Genomic DNA, 22,376 nt, shown 5'->3' with positions numbered 1-22,376 from the left:
AAGAAAATACGAAAAGAAAAAAAGATAATCTGAACTAGTATTTTTTTATCACGACGACGAAAGCAAAAAAAAAAAAAAAACTCTTACTGATAATACAGAACCACGGAAATAAAGAGAGAGAGAGAGAGAGAGAGAGAGAGAGAGAGAGAGAGAGAGAGAAATGAAATATTATGTTTAACAGGTGAGCGACCGTTGTAGTGAGTAGTAGTAGGCGTTGGGAGTGACGATGATCGGAGGATATATCCTAGTCGCAGGATATAGCCGCGTTCAGTCGCCTGTTCTCGCGAACGGAAAACCATCACCTGAATCATATTTATCTACACGTTGACTTGAAATTGTCGTAAATTATATACGTCGACGTACCTCTACCTCCGTCATCATCGACCGTAACGTTCGCGTACGTACGCACGGGAGGATCGATTCCACGAACGTAAAATTCACTGAATGAATTCCAGTCGGTTTTACGGCGCGTTAGTGAACGCAGCTCACTCAGGTGGTGTAGTGGAGGGGTGGGAGGTGCTAGGGAGGTGGGAGGGTGGTGGGGGGTGAAGGGGGAGGAACCAGTCGGGTCGTCGAGGTACCTTTTGGTCTGGGAGACCAGTGTGCCGTTGATGCTCGTGAGATAAGTGTGTCTACGCTCTCGTCGCCGAGAGAGGGAGAGGTTTGAATTTCGACCCAACGTCGGTAACCTTTTGGTCGTCAGAATTTTACGATTGAAAAAATTAATTTAAAATAATTACCGCTTCTGGAAGCCTTTGTAAATGTATGCACTTCAAAGGAAAGGAACCTTTGACGAAAGAAAAAAATAGAATTTCGTGGGCTTAAAAAGTGATTTCGTGAATGATGAAATAGCATGCACGTACATTAATGTACCATTATTTTTTAGTGGCTGGCTTTATCGTGACATGAAAATGTGCTTTATAATTCATGGTAGCTTAAGGCATAGAGAAATCTTTTGACAGCGAAATATGAAGAATGATCAAGAGAATTTTTCAGTGTAAATAAAGATGTTTGGTTTGGATTGTTAATATAACCTCTGAAAAAAACATACATCTTACAATCGAAGAATTGTCCTTGACAAGAAGGCGTGTAATGGTAAAATACGAGTTTTAAAATTTTTTTTTAATTTTTTATATTATTTCGCGAGTGTTTAACTTAAATAAATGCGACCTACATTAAAAATTAAGATAAGAAATTAAAATCGAATGGTATGGTCTTGTGGGTTGAATTTTCCTTAGAGTTTAGTGAAGTAAAGTTATTGAATGGAACTTTTGAGCAGTGTGATGGAAATAAAAAATTATACATACAAATTTCATACCTGATAACCTTGTTGAAAGTAGTAGACGAATATTTGTTCATTGATAAACAGTAATTTAGAGCATGATGAACTTATGAAATTATAATGTCCTGTAGGTAAAAAGTGACATATATATATATATATATATATATATATATATATATATATATATATATATATATATATATATATATATATATATATATATATATATATATATACATATATATATATGTATATATATATATATGTATAATTGAACATACATATATAATGTATATATATATATGTATATATACATATATAAACATATACATACATACATATATACATATGTGTGTGTATGTATGTATATATATATAAACATATACATACATGTATATATATATATATATATATATATATATATATATATATATATAAACATATATTACCTTTCATTTCTAGTAAATGCCTAACCGCCTTATAAAGCTTCCGAACACGTAAGAGACGAAAATAAAGACAAGAAAAAAGAACACTTCACGCATCAACAAAACATTAAAAATAAAAAAAAATATCACAATGCCCTGGCACACGAAACGGAAGAACTCCTGTCTGCTAGTCTTCTACGACGTCATCCTCCTGAGTTTCTGGAGGACAGTCTCGTCCCACAGTCTGTCTGAAGGTAAGGCTTTCTTCAAACGTCCGCCTCCGTCTAATTTTGCATGCATGCCTTCTTCGGCGTCAATGGCTGGTTCGCCAAGACGTAAAGAAAGGTTGAGCCAGTGTTAAATCAGGGCTGGGGGATTGATTTCCCAGAATGTGCGTCTGTACAGTGGGTGGTCTTTTTGTGGTTAATTTTTTTCGTGGGTTTATAAATAAGGTCTTTGTGGTCTCCAGTGTATCGTCTGAATTATCCCTTACTGAATGTTGACAAAGTTTAAAGATATATGCTGTTAAGTCAGGGTTAGGGAATTGATTTCCTAGAATGTGCGTCTATACAGTGGGTGGTCTTGTTGTGGTTAATTGTTTTTTGTGGGTTGTGGTTAATTGTTTTTTATTTTGGGTTTTCATACATTCAGTCTTGATTTATTTTTTTGTGTGAATGAAATAAAAAGGGAGCATTTATTCTTCAGTATAGTGGATGGTCTAGTCATAGTTAATTGTTTCTGTGGGTTTTCACAAATGCACCCTTGATTTTGTCTGTTAAATCAGTCTTGAGGGAATTGATTTTCCAGACTGTGGCCTGTATAGTGGATGGTCTTGTTGTGAATGATTGTTTTTAGTTGTTTTCACAAGTTCAGTCTTGATTTTGGGTTTTCACAAATTCAGTCTTGATTTTGGGTTTTCACAAATTCAGTCTTAATTTTGGGTTTTCACAAATTCAGTCTTAATTTTGGGTTTTCACAAATTCAGTCTTAATTTTGGGTTTTCACAAATTCAGTATTGATTTTGGGTTTCACAAATTCAGTCTTAATTTTGGGTTTTCACAAATTCAGTCTTGAATTTTGGGTTTTCACAAATTCAGTCTTGATTTTAGGTTTTCACAAATTCAGTCTTGAATTTTGGGTTTTCACAAATTCAGTCTTAATTTTGGGTTTTCACAAATTCAGTCTTGATTTTGGGTTTTCACAAATTCAGTCTTGAATTTTAGGTTTTCACAAATTCAGTCTTGATTTTGGGTTTTCACAAATTCAGTCTTGAATTTTGGGTTTTCAAAAATTCAGTCTTAATTTTGGGCTTTCAAAAATTCAGTCTTTGAATTTTGGGTTTTCACAAATTCAGTCTTGATTTTGGGTTTTCACAAATTCAGTCTTAATTTTGGGTTTTCACAAATTCAGTCTTGAATTTTGTTTGTTGTGAATAAAATAACAATGGAGAATTTATTCTTTTGTGCAGTAGATGATTTTGTACTGATTAATATTTCTGTGGGTTTTCACAAATTCAGTCTTGATTTTGTCTTTTAAATGAGTCATGAGGGAAATCATTTTCCAGTCTTTTAGGTCATGAGTTTATCATGTTGCCTGACTTATTCCTTATTGAGGAAAGGTTAAAACCTTTCGTATTTTAGAAGGTTATCGCACGTGTTAGTCGAAAATATACAAATTATATTTATATATTTTTTGAAATATCTACCTGTTGAGCATATATACAGTATACATATATATATATATATATATATATATATATATATATATATATATATATATAGTATATATATATATATATATATATATATATATATATATACATATATATATATATACATACATACATACATACATATACTGCATATATATACATATATTTGTGTGTGTTTTATAAACCTGAAAGCTGCAGGAAAACCAGTTGCACTCAAACTTCAATTCTCTTTCTGTTCTTTACTTTATCCATTTTGTTGACAAAATAGTGCATGATATTTGGCATATTCATATTACACTGGCGTTGTCCTAGAAATATTACAATCAATTCACTTGGAATAAACAAATTTAATTATGAAAACAGTGGGGTATGATATTGCTCATGCAGATGAAACTCTCTCTCCCTCTCTCTCCATACACTTGAAAATACAACAACACACACACACACACACACACACACACACACACATATATATATATATATATATATATATATATATATATATATATATATATATATATATATATATATATATATATACAATATATACAAACATACATACATACACAACCACGAGACAGACAAATACACACACATCCTTAACCTATCAATGCCTACATCCAAATACAACTCCTTTTTAAACAGATCCAAGGGAAACTAAACGCCTGGCAATTTCAGCAGAAGGAGGTCAGTGAAAAGTTTGAAGGAGAGGAAAGAGCGAGAGAAACGCACCTGACATCTGAGACCTCAATTCTTGTGGTATTTTTCCACCAACACCTTTCCCTGTCTCAGATGATAAGAGGAATATAGGGCTGAATGTGATTCCATCCGGATAATTAATTGTCTGTGTATACTGCTCGCGTAGGGATTAACTTGAAATGATTTGAGACTGGGGAACGATTCATGAAATGAAGTAATATTTAGTAGGTCTGAATGGAAAGATTTAATTCTTCAGTCGAGGTTCTTGAAAATGAAAAGTTTAATAAATAGTATCATTAGGATTAAAATTCTTCAATCGAGGTTATTGAATATGGAGAGTATGTTGCATGATTTCCTTATATACGAGTACATGCAATGAGATCTTATATTTCTGAGTCTCCCTACCTGTTATTAAATATAATAAAAATAATTCTCATTCAGTGCTTACTAACATAAAATCCGCAAAGATTCGTTCAATTCAGTTCAAAATATTTTCTCTAAAAACTCGAAACTTGAAAACACTGGATTCCTCGACATAGGGCAAATGAACAATATATTATAGTAATATATTGTAAAAATAATATGCTTATACATATATAAAAGACTTGCGTGTGTAAAAAATTTGACATATAAAATTATATTGTTTTTATTTTATACCCCTATAATTAGAGGCAAGCCCTAATTTCGTTTTAATTATTATTATTATTATTATTATTATTATTATTTGACCTTCAGTAATTTAAATAGTTCATAAGATAAGAGAAGGACACTTAATAATTATTATTATTATTATTATTATTATTATTATTATTATTATTATTATTATTATTATTATTATTATTATTATTATTATTATCACCCTCGTCCCTGTTCCGTTTGACATTCAACAACTTAAACAGCCCAGAAGATAAAATTTTAGAGACTTTAAAGTACGACACATAAAAAATGGACCATCTCCAAAGATTCTTACGTAACAGACACTTTCCTCCAAGGAGCAGCGAAAAGTCGAGCTGAGTTTTAGCTCAGCGATCCAAGCAAAGGCACTGAATGCAGTCGATTTAAGCGCTTTGAAAATGTAAACCCCCGCTCCTCCCTCCCACCTCCTCCTTCTTCTTCTTCTTCTTCTTCTTCTTCTTCTTCTTCAGGGAGGTCCTGAGACCTCTGGGAAAACTGTCTCTTTCTCTAGGAATGAAATTATCTTGCTTGATTTAAAGAGAAAGGAAAAGCAGTTCTGGACTTAGCTGATGGACAATCCCGTCGTTTCAATGGTAAACTAAGAAATTTAATTCTCTGGGAATGAAATTATCTTGCTAGATTTACAGAGAAAGCAAAAGCAGTTCTGGACTTAGTTGATGAACAGTCTCGTCATTTCAATGGTAGACAAAGAAATTTAATTCTCTGGGAATGAAACTATCTTGCTAGATTTAAAAAGAAAGTAAAAGCAGTTCTGGACTTATATGACTGACAGTCTCATTTCAACGGTAAACTCAGCAATTTGATTCTCTGGGAATGAAATCATCTTGCTAGATTTAAAGAGAAAGTAAAAGCATTTCTGGACTTAGTTGATGGACAGTCTCGTCATTTCGAAGGTAAAATAAGATATTTAATTCCCTAGAAATGAAATGATCTTGCCAGAGTTTGACCTTTGAACAGTCTTTCAAAATTCGTCATGTTACGCAACTGTGATGTAAGTTGTCTGTGACCACAAGATTTTTTGTTTTGCAGTTGGTTTGACTTTTACAAATATTTGCACCGTTTTAAAGGGCAGTCCTGCGGAAAAACGAATGCTGAAGCTTTGTACTTTTTAAAGGATTATGTTGCCGTAGTAAGTTTACGAAGATCGATTCCAATAATTCTACTTGATCTTTAGAAATTATTATTATTATATTATTACTATTATTATTATTATTATTATTATTATTATTATTATTATTATTATTATTATTATTATTATTATTGTAAAACAGAAATCCCAAAATAACTGTTGCTAAAATCAAATGGAAGTAATAAAAAAAACTTTCAGGAGTCGGTTCTGCTCCTGATAATCTAATGTAAAATCCAGATATATATATATATATATATATATATATATATATATATATATATATATAAAATATATCTATCTATCTATCTATCTATCTATCTATCTATCTATCTATATATATATATATATATATATATATATATATATATATATATATATATATATATATATATATGGATACAGGCAGGACAGCTAATCAGTCAGACATACGAAGAACTGAGGGCAATGGAAACAGACTGGTACATAAAATGCTTAATTTATCTTTATGTACAAATGTTTTTAAAGAGATTTTTGTGTAATTTATATGTAATTACAGTTCACAATATTTATTCTTTTATTGCAGCCTTGAAAATGAGACTAGTCTTGAAATGTCGGCACAAATAAAAATGATTTTATGTGCCAGTCTGTTTACACTGTCCCAATTCTATATATATATATATATATATATATATATATATATATATATATATATATATATATATATATATATATATATATATATATATATATATATATATATATATATATATATATATATATATATATATATATATATATGTATATGTGTGTGTGTACACATATATATATTATACATACATGAATACACATTCCAAGAAACAATTAACCACAACAAAAACATAACCACCAGACAATTAGTACCCAAACTCTCAAACGACACACGTGCCCAAAACACCGTAAACTTGAATATCAAAATAATGAGGAATAATTTGATATGAGAGACAAATAATTATTCAGGAATGTCCAGAAGATTAGTATGCCCGGGTGGGCATACCTACCTCATCCCCATTTTCAAAGGGCAGAGAGGTCAGGATACGCTCCAGTGGCCCGGGCTGACTAAGATAAGTCCCTTTCTGAAGATAACACAGGCCTCTCGTTTATACATGCTCCAGTTGTGAAAGAACTAGAGAGAGAGAGAGAGAGAGAGAGAGAGAGAGAGAGAGAGAGAGAGAGAGAGAGACGGCGTCTCGCTTGTATTATTATTATTATTGTCCTCAAAGGTAGAAAGTGACCCTTTTTGTATTTAAAAGTGTGCACAAGAAATACTTTTTTCCTCTTCATTTGTCAAAGTGATATTATTATTATTATTATTATTATTATTATTATTATTATTATTATTATTATTATTATTATTATTATTATTATTATTATTATTTTCAAAGGTACAAAGAGACCCTGTTTGTATTTAAAAGTTTGCACATGAGGTATTTTCTTCTCTTCAACTGTCAAAAGAGAATTGTTCTTTGTATGAAAATTATTATTATTATTATTATTATTATTATTATTATTATTATTATTATTATTATTATTATTATTATTATTACAAAAATTGCAGTATTTCATATTAATTGCAATGTATTCATAACTAAGGGAAAAGGCAAAATCAGCCTGATGAATGAAAATTTCAAAATTTTTTTTATCAATGAGTTCATTCTTCATTTAGAAGTTAAAAGAACCTTCCATTGTAATTTAAATGGCCTTTATGTACAGACATAAAAAAGATAAACAGTAGAACAACTTTAAAATAAAATGTTAATTTCAAGTGACTCATCAAACGGATAAAATAAATTATAAACACAAACTAGCATAAACCAGACAGTCAAAAGAGAATATTCAGTTCTATAAAAGAGGTTAACAAAGATGAAACGCGTTTTCTGATTAGAAGAAGTTCTCCTCCAATTAGAAATAAATCTTTATTCATTACCGGAAGGCCTCTTTGTTTTTCTCTTAAAGAATGAGGATTTTATTTAAGTTTTTTTTTTCTTTATCTTCAGAAGTTCAAGCGAAGATGCAATACATTATTACCCTAATACAATTCGCCTTGTATTTTAATAATTTACTTACATTTTTTCTATTTATTTATTAATTTGTTCATCCATTTTTTTTAAATAAGTGCTCTCTTCTCTCTGTATTTCCCATTACCTTCTGTTACTTCTTTCTAATGAGCACCGTCTCCTTTGGAGGCTTGAATTTCAAGTCAATGGCCCCTTTGGGCTTGTTCCATATGAATAGGGTTCATCTTTTCAGTAATAATAATAATAATAATAATAATAATAATAATAATAATAATAATAATAATAATAATAATAATAATAATAATAATAATGATAATAAAATAAAATAAAATAAAATCATAATAATAATAATAATAATAATAATAATAATAATAATAATAATAATAATAATAATAATAATAATAATAATAATAAGGCTTATTTTTACTGGTAAATCCTATTCGAGAGGGTAGGATTACTTACACGATTGACAATGTGAAAAACCACTTGAGATTTTCCAAGTAGTTTTTGTACATTGAAAAAAATCATCTTCCACAGAGGCACTACATACCGAATGGTAAGCAATTTACTAAGGAAACAATATATGTCCCAGAGCTTGTCTTTATGCAAAATAATCTTCTTTGACAGAAGGAGCTCCCTTTAGAAGAAGAGATCTTGATCAGAGCAGAGCCATCCTTAATCCTACGGGATTTGCATATGTCTGTATGAAGACGCTGAGATCAAAAGAGGACAGATGTTACGGATGCTGCTTTAAGAGTACGATATTTCTTGGGAATTTATTTATTAAATGAATGATATGTATGTATGTGTGTATGAATGTATATACATGTATATGTCTATATATATACATATATATATGTAAGTATGTATGTATGTACATATGTATGTGTATATATATGCAGCATATGTGTACACACACACACACACACACACACACACATATATATATATATATATATATATATATATATATATATATATATATATATATATATATATATATAGAGAGAGAGAGAGAGAGAGAGAGAGAGAGAGAGAGAGAGTAATTGCTTAAATTATTAATCTAATTATTTAATTAATCCATCCCTTGAAAAGTAGAGAATCATAAGCAACCAATAAACAGTCTTTATATTTCCCGAGAAGCAGATAATAATATGTATATATACAGTATGTATGTATACATATACATATATGTATATATTTCTCAACTTTCATTCCTTCAAAAGAAAAAACTACTTTATAAAATACAATTACCAATTATGTCATTTGTTGAAATGCAGGTAATCCTGAAATCACGTGCTCTCACCTACTCTGAGCATTGAATGAATCACTGAAAGATATAGCTCTTGGTATAAATTATTATTATTATTATTATTATTATTATTATTATTATTATTATTATTATTATTATTATTATACAGACAAGAATCATATTATATCAAAAGTATTTGAATCCATGATCCTCCACCGTAAACAAAACTATTAAACTCTAAGTTAAAAAATATGAAAAGTTTTATAATAATAATAATAATAATAATAATAATAATAATAATAATAATAATAATATAATAATATTAATAATAATCTTCATCCATTATCCTTCAGTTTAAAAAACTATCACATTCCAATTACAACAAAAATATATACGAAAAAGCTGAATAATAATAATAATAATAATAATAATAATAATAATAATAATAATAATAATAATAATAATAATAATAATAATAAGCATCGACATCCACTATCATTCAATTTAAGAAAGAAAAACTAATACGCTCCAGTGACAAAAAAAATACGAACAAGCCTGATAATAATAATAATAATAATAATAATAATAATAATAATAATAATAATAATAATAATAATAATAATAATAATAATAGAGTGTACTGTATATACATCCACTATCCTTCAGCTTAAGAAAAAACTATTAAACTCCAATTACAAAAAAAACAAAAAATCTTAATTATAAAATCCAGCATTTTCCGCCGAAATATTAGGGACACACTTCAAAAAACGGGTCGACTCGGAAATGCTTCACAACAGTTAATCCGATCATTTCAGACTTCGGTTGGAATCGTCATCCTGGAATGGGTGGGAGGTGGGGGGGGGAGAGAAGCTTTGAAAGATCTTAATTGCTAGAGAGAGAGAGAGAGAGAGAGAGAGAGAGAGAGAGAGAGAGAGAGAGAGAGAGAGAGAATTGCACTATTGGTGACTGCCGAATGTCCAACGATTCTTCCTTGATCACAGTCTATATCAAGCACGGTGAGAGAGAGAGAGAGAGAGAGAGAGAGATTGGATATAATTCCTCTCTCTCATCTGGGAGATTAAGTTATTATTCTTCTCGGTATGGGATTGAATGATGGGTTTGTATCTCTTTCGAGGTGGACAAGGATGGGATTGACGACTTTTTTTTATATATTTTATTTTTATAAGAGACTGTTTTTCTGGTAAGATTTAACCAGATCTGAGAATGGTAAACGAACTGACACACACACATACACACACACACATATATATATACAAATATATATATATATATATATATATATATATATATATATATATATATATATATACATACACATACATACATTTACAGTATATAATATATATAAATTCAACACTTCACATAAAATTACAATGATTTCCATTTATACCATATTATACATTATGTTTGGTAAATACGCCATTAGAAGCTTTTCCATTTTTTTTTTGCTTCAGATAGAAGCATTCTGCCTTCTAAATATAAATTCCATGTATATACAGATACTCGTGGGTACGACCTCTCTTTAATCATCCTAATAGAAGGGCGCATATTTGCCCAAGGATATTTATCATAGAGTCCAGCTGCTCACAACATCCCCAAAATAGAGCAGTTTTAATATTTCATGATTACAGATTCAAGATGGAGTCATGGTCATTAATGCAATGGTCTTAGTTCGTGTTGATATTATTATGTATAAATGTTCTTGCGAACGATTTAGTCATTTCTATCTGAAATGTATAGATTATGGTTAGAAATGCTGATGAATGATGTAATAAAAATATAAATTATTAGTGTTAAAATCCAATATAACCTTTTTCTCATTTACACATTAAAGAATATTCAATAAAAGTTTTGAAGTTATAATTTTCAATATAAATAGAAAACAGTTTTCTTTCTATTCCTAATGGAAAATGTGTTGTCTCCTCTTAGTATAGAAATGCAACGCAACATCTTTTCTCATTTACGTATAAAACATATTCAATAAATGCAAAACTATTTCTTTCCCTAATGGAGAATATGTCATCTATCTTACTGATAAACCCCAAGGCAGTCTTATTCAGATCTACATACAATTACCTACACCAATTACTTTTTAATGATCAGTTGAACACTGAAACAGATGAACACATTCATTTACGTTTCAGAGTAATGTTCAACCCTTGAATCACAATACGATGAATGATACCATTATTATTTGAATATGACAATACTCTAAGTATCAGGTACACCATATTGATAATTCTGACTCGCTTCCCCCACACCCCCCAGCCCAACCTACCTTGAACACCTTCTTGCCATCAATCATGGAACCTTGTATGCTGCTGTTGGAGAGTTGCCACTTTGTCATTTTGCTGTCGAAATACTGCATAATAATCTGGGACATTAAAGCTTCAGTTCTTTGCGTGTTTGATGTTTGTTGTATACATGATGAATCGAATCAATGGGTGGATGTATGTATGTATATATATACATATATATGTGTGCGTATATATATGTATATATGTATGTATAAATATATATATTATATATATACTGTATATATATATTATATACATATATATATATCATATATATATATATATATATATATATATATATATATATATATATATATATATATATATATATACATATATATATCAAAACATTAATAAATGTCCCTGCAGGTCATTCTATAATACTTCAGCTTTACACTATTTGCCCAAAAGGACCTTCCCAAATACATTTCTCCTTGTATTTTCATAGTTTAGGTACATTTTTTATCCATTTACTTATTTATGTATTTTTCCTCATTAAATAACTGATCTCTTCTTTCTGTATTTCCTATTATCTTCTGTTCCTTCCTTCAAATGAGCACCATAATATTCTTTGGAAACATGAATTTCAAGTCAGTGGCCCCGTAGGCTTGTTCCATACGTACTGGGGTTTATCTTCAGAATAATAATAATAATAATAATAATAATAATAATAATAATAATAATAATAATAATAATAATAATAATAATAATAATAATAATAATAATAATAATATGTCTTTAAGGCTTGATTTGGCCTCATTTTACAAGGTATTACCAGGAAAAGGGTTCTCTATTCAATCATGAAATCCGATAATGAATTGAATCTCTTAACTTTAGACCATTATTTGAGCGAAGAATTAAGCGTTTTTCACGTAGCAGGACATTGCTAGGTAATTATTGGTCAGTGGAGGAATTACGAAAGAAAGTGGTAATATTTTACTCACGCGCAGAATCAACCCTGAGATTCCTATTATCAACTATTCATCTTCAGTGACTGAAGTCTCTCTCTCTTTCTCTCTCTCTCTCTCTCTCTCTCTCTCTCTCTCTCTCTCTCTCTCTCTCTCTCTCTCTCTTACGAGTTTCATACTCTCAGGTAAGCGAGAGAGAATTCCCTTCTCCTCTCTCTCTCTCTCTCTCTCTCTCTCTCTCTCTCTCTCTCTCTCCTCTTCCTCTTCATCTCTTACGAGTTTCCGTCTATCAAGGAAGGGACGAAGAATTTCAGTCCCCTCCTCTCTCTCTCTCTCTCTCTCTCTCTCTCTCTCTCTCTCTCTCTCTCTCTCTCTCTCTCTCTTTCTTCCTTTTCATCTCTCACGAGTTGCCGTTTATCAGGGAAGGGACGAAGAATTTCATTCCCCTCCTCTCTCTCTCTCTCTCTCTCTCTCTCTCTCTCTCTCTCTCTCTCTCTCTCTCTCTCTCTCTCAGCGACGTTGCATTAGCCGAGGTTACTTTTTACGGGTCATAATCTGACAGGCTCAGGTGGACAGACGGTGTAATCAGACAGGTAACACTTGCAGTGGGACACAGGTACATACCGATATAGACATTAGAGTTAGAGAGAGAGAGAGAGAGAGAGAGAGAGAGAGAGAGAGTCTGAATATCCGAGGGTGGGGGAGCTTTGAGAGAACTAGACGTATTCGTAATGATCTTAGATAAGAATTTGGAAATTATTCAAATGAAAGTTTTGACAATTTACATTATTTGTAAGGTAAGCTTTTAATTAAGGTACAAGTAATAATAATAATAATAATAATAATAATAATAATAATAATAATAATAATAATAATAATAATAATAATAAATAATAATAAAAATAATAATGAGTCAGGAATACAACTAACAATTCTATAACCGTTTTTGACAAAGATCACGTTTGTACAGCCATAGGAACGATTCAATAATAATAATAATAATAATAATAATAATAATAATAATAATAATAATAATAATAATAATAATAACAGAATACAACTAATAAATCTATAACCGTTTTTGACAAAGATCACGTTTGTACAGCCATAGGAACGATTCAATAATAATAATAATAATAATAATAATAATAATAATAATAATAATAATAACAGAATACAACTAACAATTCTATAACCGTTTTTGACAAAGATCTCGTTTGTACAGCCATAGGAACGATTCAATAATAATAATAATAATAATAATAACGAATCAGGAATACAACTCACAATTCCATAACCTTGGCAAAGACCAAGCGTATACAACAACAGCTATAATAATAATAATAATAATAATAATAATAATAATAATAATAATAATAATAATAATAATAACGAATCAGGAATAGAACTCACAATTCCATAACCTTCGGCAATGATCAAGCGTATACAACCCTGCAAACTATTCATCCATCAGCTTTTAATCCAATATTGACACACAGACCTGTCATATACCATATGAAGAAGGCTGAGAATAGAATAAGATACGAACAATGTTGATTAGTAATCAATCATATGACCACTCGGTGTACCTGGTTACGCTTTAGTGCTGCTTGTGATATTATGTCTCTTTCTCTCTCTCTCTCTCTCTCTACGAAAGGAGGAGACTGATGTATTATATACATATATATATGTATATCATCTCTCTCTCTCTCTCTCTCTCTCTCTCTCTCTCTCTCTCTCTCTCTCTCTCTCTCTCTCTCTCTATATATATATATATATATATATATATATATATATATATATATATATATATATATATATATATATATATATATATAAAAGAAAGATAGAAAGCACAGCATCAGAATTACTGTACAAGATAATAGCGTGAAAAACAGAGCAGCTATACATTATGAAAGCCGCGTGACAAACGAGAGAGAGAGAGAGAGAGAGACACTGACTCTCTCTCCAAGTTCACCTGCTTATCGTGACCAGGGGACGCTGATTAACCTGAATAATACACGCACTCTCAGAACTAAGAACTCATAAGGAGAAGTTGTTTCAATGTTGTTTTTAAATAATATCTCTTAAGGAGAAGTTGTTTCAGCGCTGGTTTTTAATAAGCACTCATATGGAGAAGTTGTTTCCATAAGGAGAAGTTGTTTCAATGTTGTTTTTAAATAATATCTCTTAAGGAGAAGTTGTTTCAGCGTTGGTTTTTAATAAGCACTCATATGGAGAAGTTGTTTCAGCGTTGGTTTTGAATAAAGAACTCATAACGAGAAGTTGTTTCACCGTTGTTTTCAAATAAGCACTCATTTGGAGTTGTTTCAGCGTTGGTTTTTAATAAGAACTCATAACGAGAAGTTGTTTCAGCGTTGTTTCCCTCTTTTGTAGCAGATCTTTTTTTTTTCTCGGATCGTCTCTTCTCTTCAACGTCACAATGCGATCTTCCTTTTTTTTCTCCGATCCTCAAACGAAAAATGTTTGTCCCACCCGGGCGTGACCAGTTTACGGAATAGTTTTTTTCCTTCTTATTTTTTTACTTTTTTCAATCTCATGGGAAGTATTTTTTTTATATTGCACGATTTTTTATGTGTGTTCTTATTATCAGTCTTTTCAACAAGTGAGGAAATGGAATTATATATATATATATATATATATATATATATATATATATATATATATATATATATATATATATATATATATATATATATATATATATATATATATATATATATATATATATATATATATATATATATATATATATATATATATATATATATATATATATATATATATATATATATGAAATTTTCTGTATTATTCCTATCATCACAATAGTTAATATTTTCATCATGGCATTAAATTATATTAAATTCGACATTTTATAATTAACATCTATTGAGCTACCAACCACTCAAGAAGAGAGAGAGAGAGAGAGAGAGAGAGAGAGAGAGAGAGAGAGAGAGAGAGAGAGAGAGAGAGACTCACTTAAAGCGAGGGAAATCGATCCCGACCCCAAAATAAAACGCTAATGTCTGCTACACATGAGCAGGTATATATTAAGATTAGGGTTACAATAGCTTCTCTCTCTCTCTCTCTCTCTCTCTCTCTCTCTCTCTCTCTCTCTCTCTCTCTCGCTTGCCATACGTAGGAGATCAAGATGATTTATTACAGTAATGAGAGAGATTTCAAGTAAGCACTCGGATGGGAAATAAATCATCCGTTTTTTTTTTAATCACTAATCATCCCTACACCTCTTCCCCCAACCAGGTTTGGTGCTAATGCATGATAATGAGGACATGCTGCAAATGGTATTATGTTTATGTATTTCCACTGCTTTTTAATTTAAGGATAATCATTTTTTCGTATCTCAGTGTCTTTTGAGTTTTATCACAATTAATGATTTCATATATTTTTTTTGTTATATGGATACTTAACCCTTAAGAATTAAAACATCTATATTTCTTGGATATCTTCGTAAATGAAAAAATAGATCAAATTTAGGAACGGCACCGTATAGTTCAGTTTTCATATTGTAAATGATAATTAATTTTCCATATCTCAATTTATTTTTGTTAAATGTATAGTTATCCTTTACGTATTAAATCATCTATATTTCTTGGATATCCCGGTAAATCAAAAATAAATCAAATATAAAAAAAACACTGTAAATTCAAATTTGCATAATAATGATGACATATTCTAAATGATACTTATTTTTTCGTGTCTCATTTTATTTTTTGTTAAATGGATGCTTATCCTTTACAGATTAAAACACCTATATTTAATTAATACATTCCTAAATAATAAAAAATCACATATAAAAACCAGCTAGGTATAGTCAAGTTTTTACTAAAAACAATAGACTGATGAGAACTCACAATATATGACCCTTGATATTTAAGTAAAGAACACGATGCTTGAAAGCACTTACTATTTTTACTCTGTAAACAGAGCATAGAATCAATGACTAGAACTTTATGAATGAATGTACACTTGTTATCATAGTAGTAAATGGGGAATAAAAATTTATATATCTTTTGAAAGCTTCATTGAGGAAAGAGCTCTCTACCGAATATGAATGGACTAATAGTATCAATGGAATTTTTATCGTACTTTCTGTACTGGATGGGGAGTGGCACATGAATGGCAGAAAATTAATATATATATATATATATATATATATATATATATATATATATATATATATATATATATATATATATATATATAGAGAGAGAGAGAGAGAGAGAGAGAGAGAGAGAGAGAGAGAGAGAGAGAGAGAGAGAGAGAGAGAGAGAGACAGAATCAGAGATAAAGACATGAAGATACTTAGAGTTTTATAAAATCAGTATAAATCGTTAAGTATCGGATACAAAATTCAGTGCACTGACTGGGAAAAGATTTTGTAGATATATTTATATATATATATATATATATATATATATATATATATATATATATATATATATATATATATATATATATATATATATATATATATTTACTTGATTTTATGAAATAAAATCCCTATGAATATGTTGTATGTGTTTAATATATGCATATATATATATATATATATATATATATATATATATATATATATATATATATATATATATATATATATATATATATATATACACATATATATATATATATATATATCTATATATATATATATATATACACACACATATTCACACAGATTTTATTTCCATGAAATTAATTATATATATCTATAAAATCTCTCTCTCTCTCTCTCTCTCTCTCTCTCTCTCTCTCTCTCTCTCTCTCTCTCTCTAAGTACAGGTAAACATAATTTCATCTGCAAAAACGAAGCAAGAGCAAAAAAATAAGTAAAAAACTTTTCAAAATATTTGGAGAGAGAGAGAGAGAGAGAGAGAGAGAGAGAGAGAGAGAGAGAGAGAGAGAGAGAGAGAGAGAGAACTATGAAGAAGGGGTAAACTTAATTTTGTTTGCAAAAACGAGGCCAGCGTAAAAAAAATAGAGAAATTTTCAAAATATTTGTTATGCAAAGTTCTTCATACGTGAATCAGCCAGGAGGGTACAATGAATGCGAAAACATGTTAGCATTCCTAAGAATGCAAATTTGCTTTTTTCCTGTCGTTTTGACATTCTCGAGATTCTGCGGATTCTCATTCTAGTTATAACTTTTAAATTCTTAAAATATTCTTTGACGTTCTTAATATCTAGAAAGAATGGTTGGGTATATTAAGAAAAAAGATTGTTGAAATACATAAAAATAAATTATATAAGAAGAATGCATGTGAAAATTGGAAGACTTCACATAACAAATAAAATGAGGCATATGAATCTCAACCATAATGAGAGAGAGAGAGAGAGAGAGAGAGAGAGAGAGAGAGAGAGAGAGAGAGAGAGAGAGAGAGAGAGAGAGAGAGAGAGAGAGAGACGCCTTAAACCTCTACTATGTTTGTCGTGACCAAGCCTCGCTGCCTAACTTTAATAAACATACTCAGCACTCGTGAATGAAGGCTTGTGTTTATATTGTCATTTCCACCAGCTTATTTTCTTCTTCTTCTTCTTCTTCTTCTTCTTCTTCTTCTTCTCTATTTCCCCTCGTACCTCGTTGTGCTCAACACACCATCAGAGGGTCTCTTCTCAGACACTGACAGCAGGTATTTTTACCCTCGGCTGGGTCGTGACCATGCACAAGATGTCTGCTTGTTTTTTTTTTTTCTTTTTATTTTGTCCTTAGCTCGAGTTCTCTCTTCTTTCCACTTCAAGGATTACATGACTATTTTTTCTCCTCTTGTGTCTTATATAAGAAGGAAAAATGACATTACTATTTTACGTGTCCTATAAAAGAAGGAAAAATGACAAGACTTTTACGTGTCTTATATAAGAAGGAAAAATGACATGACTTTTATCGTGTCTTATATAAGAAGGAAAAATGGCATGACTATTTTTCGTGTTTTATACAAGAAGGAAAAATGACATGACTATTTTTCGTGTTTTATACAAGAAAATGGGCATGAATATTTTACGTGTCTTATATAAGAAGGAAAAATGACATGAATATTTTACATGTCTTATATAAGAAGGAAAAATGACATGACTATTTTTCGTGTCTTATATGAGATGGAAAAATTACATGACTATTTTACGTGTCTTATATAAGAAAGAAAAATGAGATTAGGAAAAATGACGACTATTTTTCGTGTTTTATATAAGAAGGAAAAATTACACGACTGTTTTTCGTGTCTTATATACGAAGGAAAAATGACATGATTATTTTACGTATCCTATAAAAATGACAAGACTATTTTAAGTGTCTTATATAAAAAGGAAAAATGACATGACTATTTTCCGTGTATTATATAAGAAGGAAAAATGACATGACTATTTTACGCGTCTTATATAAGAAGGAAATATGACATGACTATTTATCGTTTCTTATATAAGAAGGAAAATGACATGACTATTCTACATGTCTTCTATAAGAAGGAAAAATTGCAAGAATATTTTACGTGTCTTATATAAGAAGGAAAAATGACATGATTATTTTTCGCGTCTTATATAAAAGGAAAAATGGCATGACTTTTTCGTGTCTTATATAAGAAGGAAAAATGACATGACTATTTTTCATGTCTTATATAAGAAGGAAAAATGACATGACTATTTTACGTGTCTTATATGAGAAGGAAAAATGACATTACTATTTTTTGTGTCTTATATAAGAAGGAAAAATGACATGAGTATTTTTCGCGTCTTATATAAGAAGGAAAATGACATGCCCATTTTACGTGTCCTATAAAAAATGACAAGACTATTTTACTTGTCTTATATAAGAAGGAAAAATGACCTGACTATTTTACGTGTCTTTTATAAGAAGGAAAAATGACATGACTATTTTTTGTGTCTTATATAAGAAGAAAAAATGACATGACTATTTTACGTGTCTTCTATAAGAAGGAAAAATTACAAAACTATTTTACGTGCCTTATATAAGAAGGAAAAATGACATGACTATTTTTCGTGTTATAATAAGGAAAAATTACAAGACTATTTTATGTCTTGTATAAGAAGGAAAAATGTCATGACTATTTAAGTGTCTTATATAAGAAGGAAAAAATGACAACTATTTTACATGTCTTCTATAAGAAGGAAAAATTACAAGACTATTTTACGGCATATAAGAAGGAAAAGTGACATAACTTTTTTACGTGTCTTATAAAAGAAGGAAAAATGACATGACTATTTTATGTCTTATACAATTAGGAAAAATGACATGACTGTTTTTCGTGTCTTAAAAAGGAAGGCAAACAGATATGACTACTTTACATGTCTTATATAAGAATTCAAAATTACATGACTGTTTTACGTGTCTTATATATGAAGGAAAAATGACATTACTATTTTACATGTCCTATATAAGAAGGAAAAATGATATGACTATTTTTTGTGTCTTATTTAAGAAGGAAAAATGACATGATTATTTTACGTGTCTTAAATGACTTGACAATTTTTCGTGTGATATGCAATCAGGAAAAATGACATGACGATTTTTCGCGTCTTATACAAGAAGGAAAAATGACATGACTATTTTACAATTCTTACATAAGAAGGAAAAATGACATGATTATTTTTCGTGTGTTTTGCCAGCAGGAAAAATGACATGACTATTTTTCGTGTCTTATATAAAAAGGAAAAATGACATGACTATTTTCTGTGTCTTATAGAAGAAAGAAAAATGACATGGCTATTCTTCGTGTCTTATATAAAAAGAAAAAATGACATGACTATTTTTCGTGTTTTATATAAGAAGGAAAATGACAAGACTATTTAAATGTTTTATATAAGAAGGAAAAATGACATGACTATTTTATGTGTCTTCTATATGAAGGAAAAATTACAAGATTATTTTACGTGTCATATAAGAAGGAAAAATGACATTACTATTTTACGTGTGTTATAAAAGAAGGAAAATGACATGACTATTTTCTGTGACTTATATAAGAAGGAAAATGACATGACTATTTTTCGTGTCTTAAAAGGGGAAGGAAAAAAGACATGACTACTTTACGTGTCTTATATAAGAACGCAAAATTACACGACTGTTTTATGTCTTATATTAGAAGGAAAACTGAGATTACTATTTTACGTGTCCTTTATAAGAAGGAAAAATGACATGACTATTTTTCGTGTCTTATATAAGAAGGAAAATGACATGACTATTTTACATGTCTTATATAAGAAGGAGAAATGACATGACTATTTTTCGTGTGCTATGCAAGCAGGAAAAATGACATGACTATTTTTCGTGTCTTATATAAGAATGAATGATGACATGATTATTTTTTGTGTCTTATAGAAGAAAGAAAAATGACATGGCTATTCTTCGTGTATTATATAAAAAGAAAAAATGACATAACTATTTTTCTTGCTTTATATAAGAAGGAAAAATGATGACTTTTTAAATGTTTTATATAAAAAGGAAAAATGATACGACTATTTTATGTCTTCTATAAGAAGGAAAAATTACAAGACTATTTTACGTGTCATGTAAGAAATAAAAATGAGCTTACTATTTTACGTGTGTTATAAAAGAAGGAAAAATGACATGACTATTTTCTATGTCTTATATAAGAAGAAAAAATGACGACTATTTTACGTGTCTTATATAGGAAGGAAAAATGGCATGACTATTTTTCGTGTGTTATACAAGCAGGAAAAGTGAGATGACTATTTTCGTGTCTTGTATAAGATGGAAAAATGACATGACTATTTTTCGTGTCTTATACAAGAAAGAAAAATGACGTGGCTATTTTTCGTGTCTTATATAAGAAGGAAAAATGACATGACTATTATTCTTGTTTTGTACAAGAGAGGAGAAAACTACACAGCATTACAGAAATTAAAGAATTACAAATATTAGGATCTTTGAATATGTAGGCTTCTTCTAATGGTATATAATGGATCCTTCTTCTAATGGTATATAATGGATCCTTCTTCTAGAGGTATATAATGGAGCCTTCTTCTACTGGTATATAATGGATCCTTCTTCTAATGGTATATAATGGATCCTACTTCTAATGTTGTATATTGGATTTTTCTTCTAATAGTATATAATGGATCCTTCTTCTAATAGTGTATAATGTATCCTTCTTCTAACAGTATATATAATGGATCCTTCTTCTAATGGTATATAATGTATCCTTCTTCTAATGGTATATATCCTTCTTCTAATGGTATATAATGAATCCCTCTTCTAGTGGTATATATCGGATCCTTTTTCTAATGGTATATATCGGATCCTTCTTCTAATGGTATATAATGGATCCTTTTCTAATTGTATATAATGGATCCTTCTTCTAATGGTATATAAAGGATCATTCCTCTAATGGTATATAATGTATCCTTCTTCTAAAGGTATACATGGGATCTGCAACCGTTAGGAAAGTACGTTCGATATAGGATACAACCCATTAATCTTGAAGTCCCACTCGACATATCCTTAAGGAGTGAGAGAATCCTTAAAGACTAACAGAAACTTGTACCGGAAGGTATCAGCCAGTAGGACACAATTAACACGAACTGATTAGGAGCAGAACTCACTCTAAACTGATTAAATAAAATCCTTAATAGGATTCAGACATCGCTGATGAGAAAATAAATTGAAAATCGCAGCGAGATTGAAAAGAAAATAGTTTTGGGAAAATAGCTGATTTCGGGACAATAATTGTTTTGGGGAAAATAATGGATTTTGGAAAAATAATTGTTTTCGGAAAATCATTGATTTTGGAAAAAATATCTGATTTCGGAAAAATAATTGATTTTGGGAAAAAAGGTTTGGAAAATAATTTTTGGAAAAATAGTTGTTTTTGGCAAAAGTAATTGTTTTAGAAAATAATTTTGGGGAAAATATT

At 29.7% G+C, this 22,376-nt stretch overlaps 1 protein-coding gene across 1 annotated transcript in view; it reads left to right on the top strand.

Annotated features, from left to right (window-relative positions):
• Positions 1–606: 606 nt before the first annotated feature.
• The window catches only part of LOC136826268 (nephrin-like), a 166,254-nt gene continuing 144,484 nt past the window's right edge, over positions 607–22,376 (top strand). The window contains 2 exon segments of the mRNA XM_067083400.1: positions 607–661; positions 1,745–1,961. Of these exon segments, the coding sequence (XP_066939501.1) occupies positions 1,859–1,961 (103 nt within the window). The 5' untranslated portion in view covers positions 607–661; positions 1,745–1,858.

This window comes from Macrobrachium rosenbergii, chromosome 40 (assembly GCF_040412425.1).
Source record: "Macrobrachium rosenbergii isolate ZJJX-2024 chromosome 40, ASM4041242v1, whole genome shotgun sequence".
Taxonomy (NCBI): domain Eukaryota; kingdom Metazoa; phylum Arthropoda; class Malacostraca; order Decapoda; family Palaemonidae; genus Macrobrachium; species Macrobrachium rosenbergii.
The sequence above is the reverse complement of the archived record's forward strand: the minus strand, read 5'-3'. Positions and strand labels throughout refer to the sequence as shown.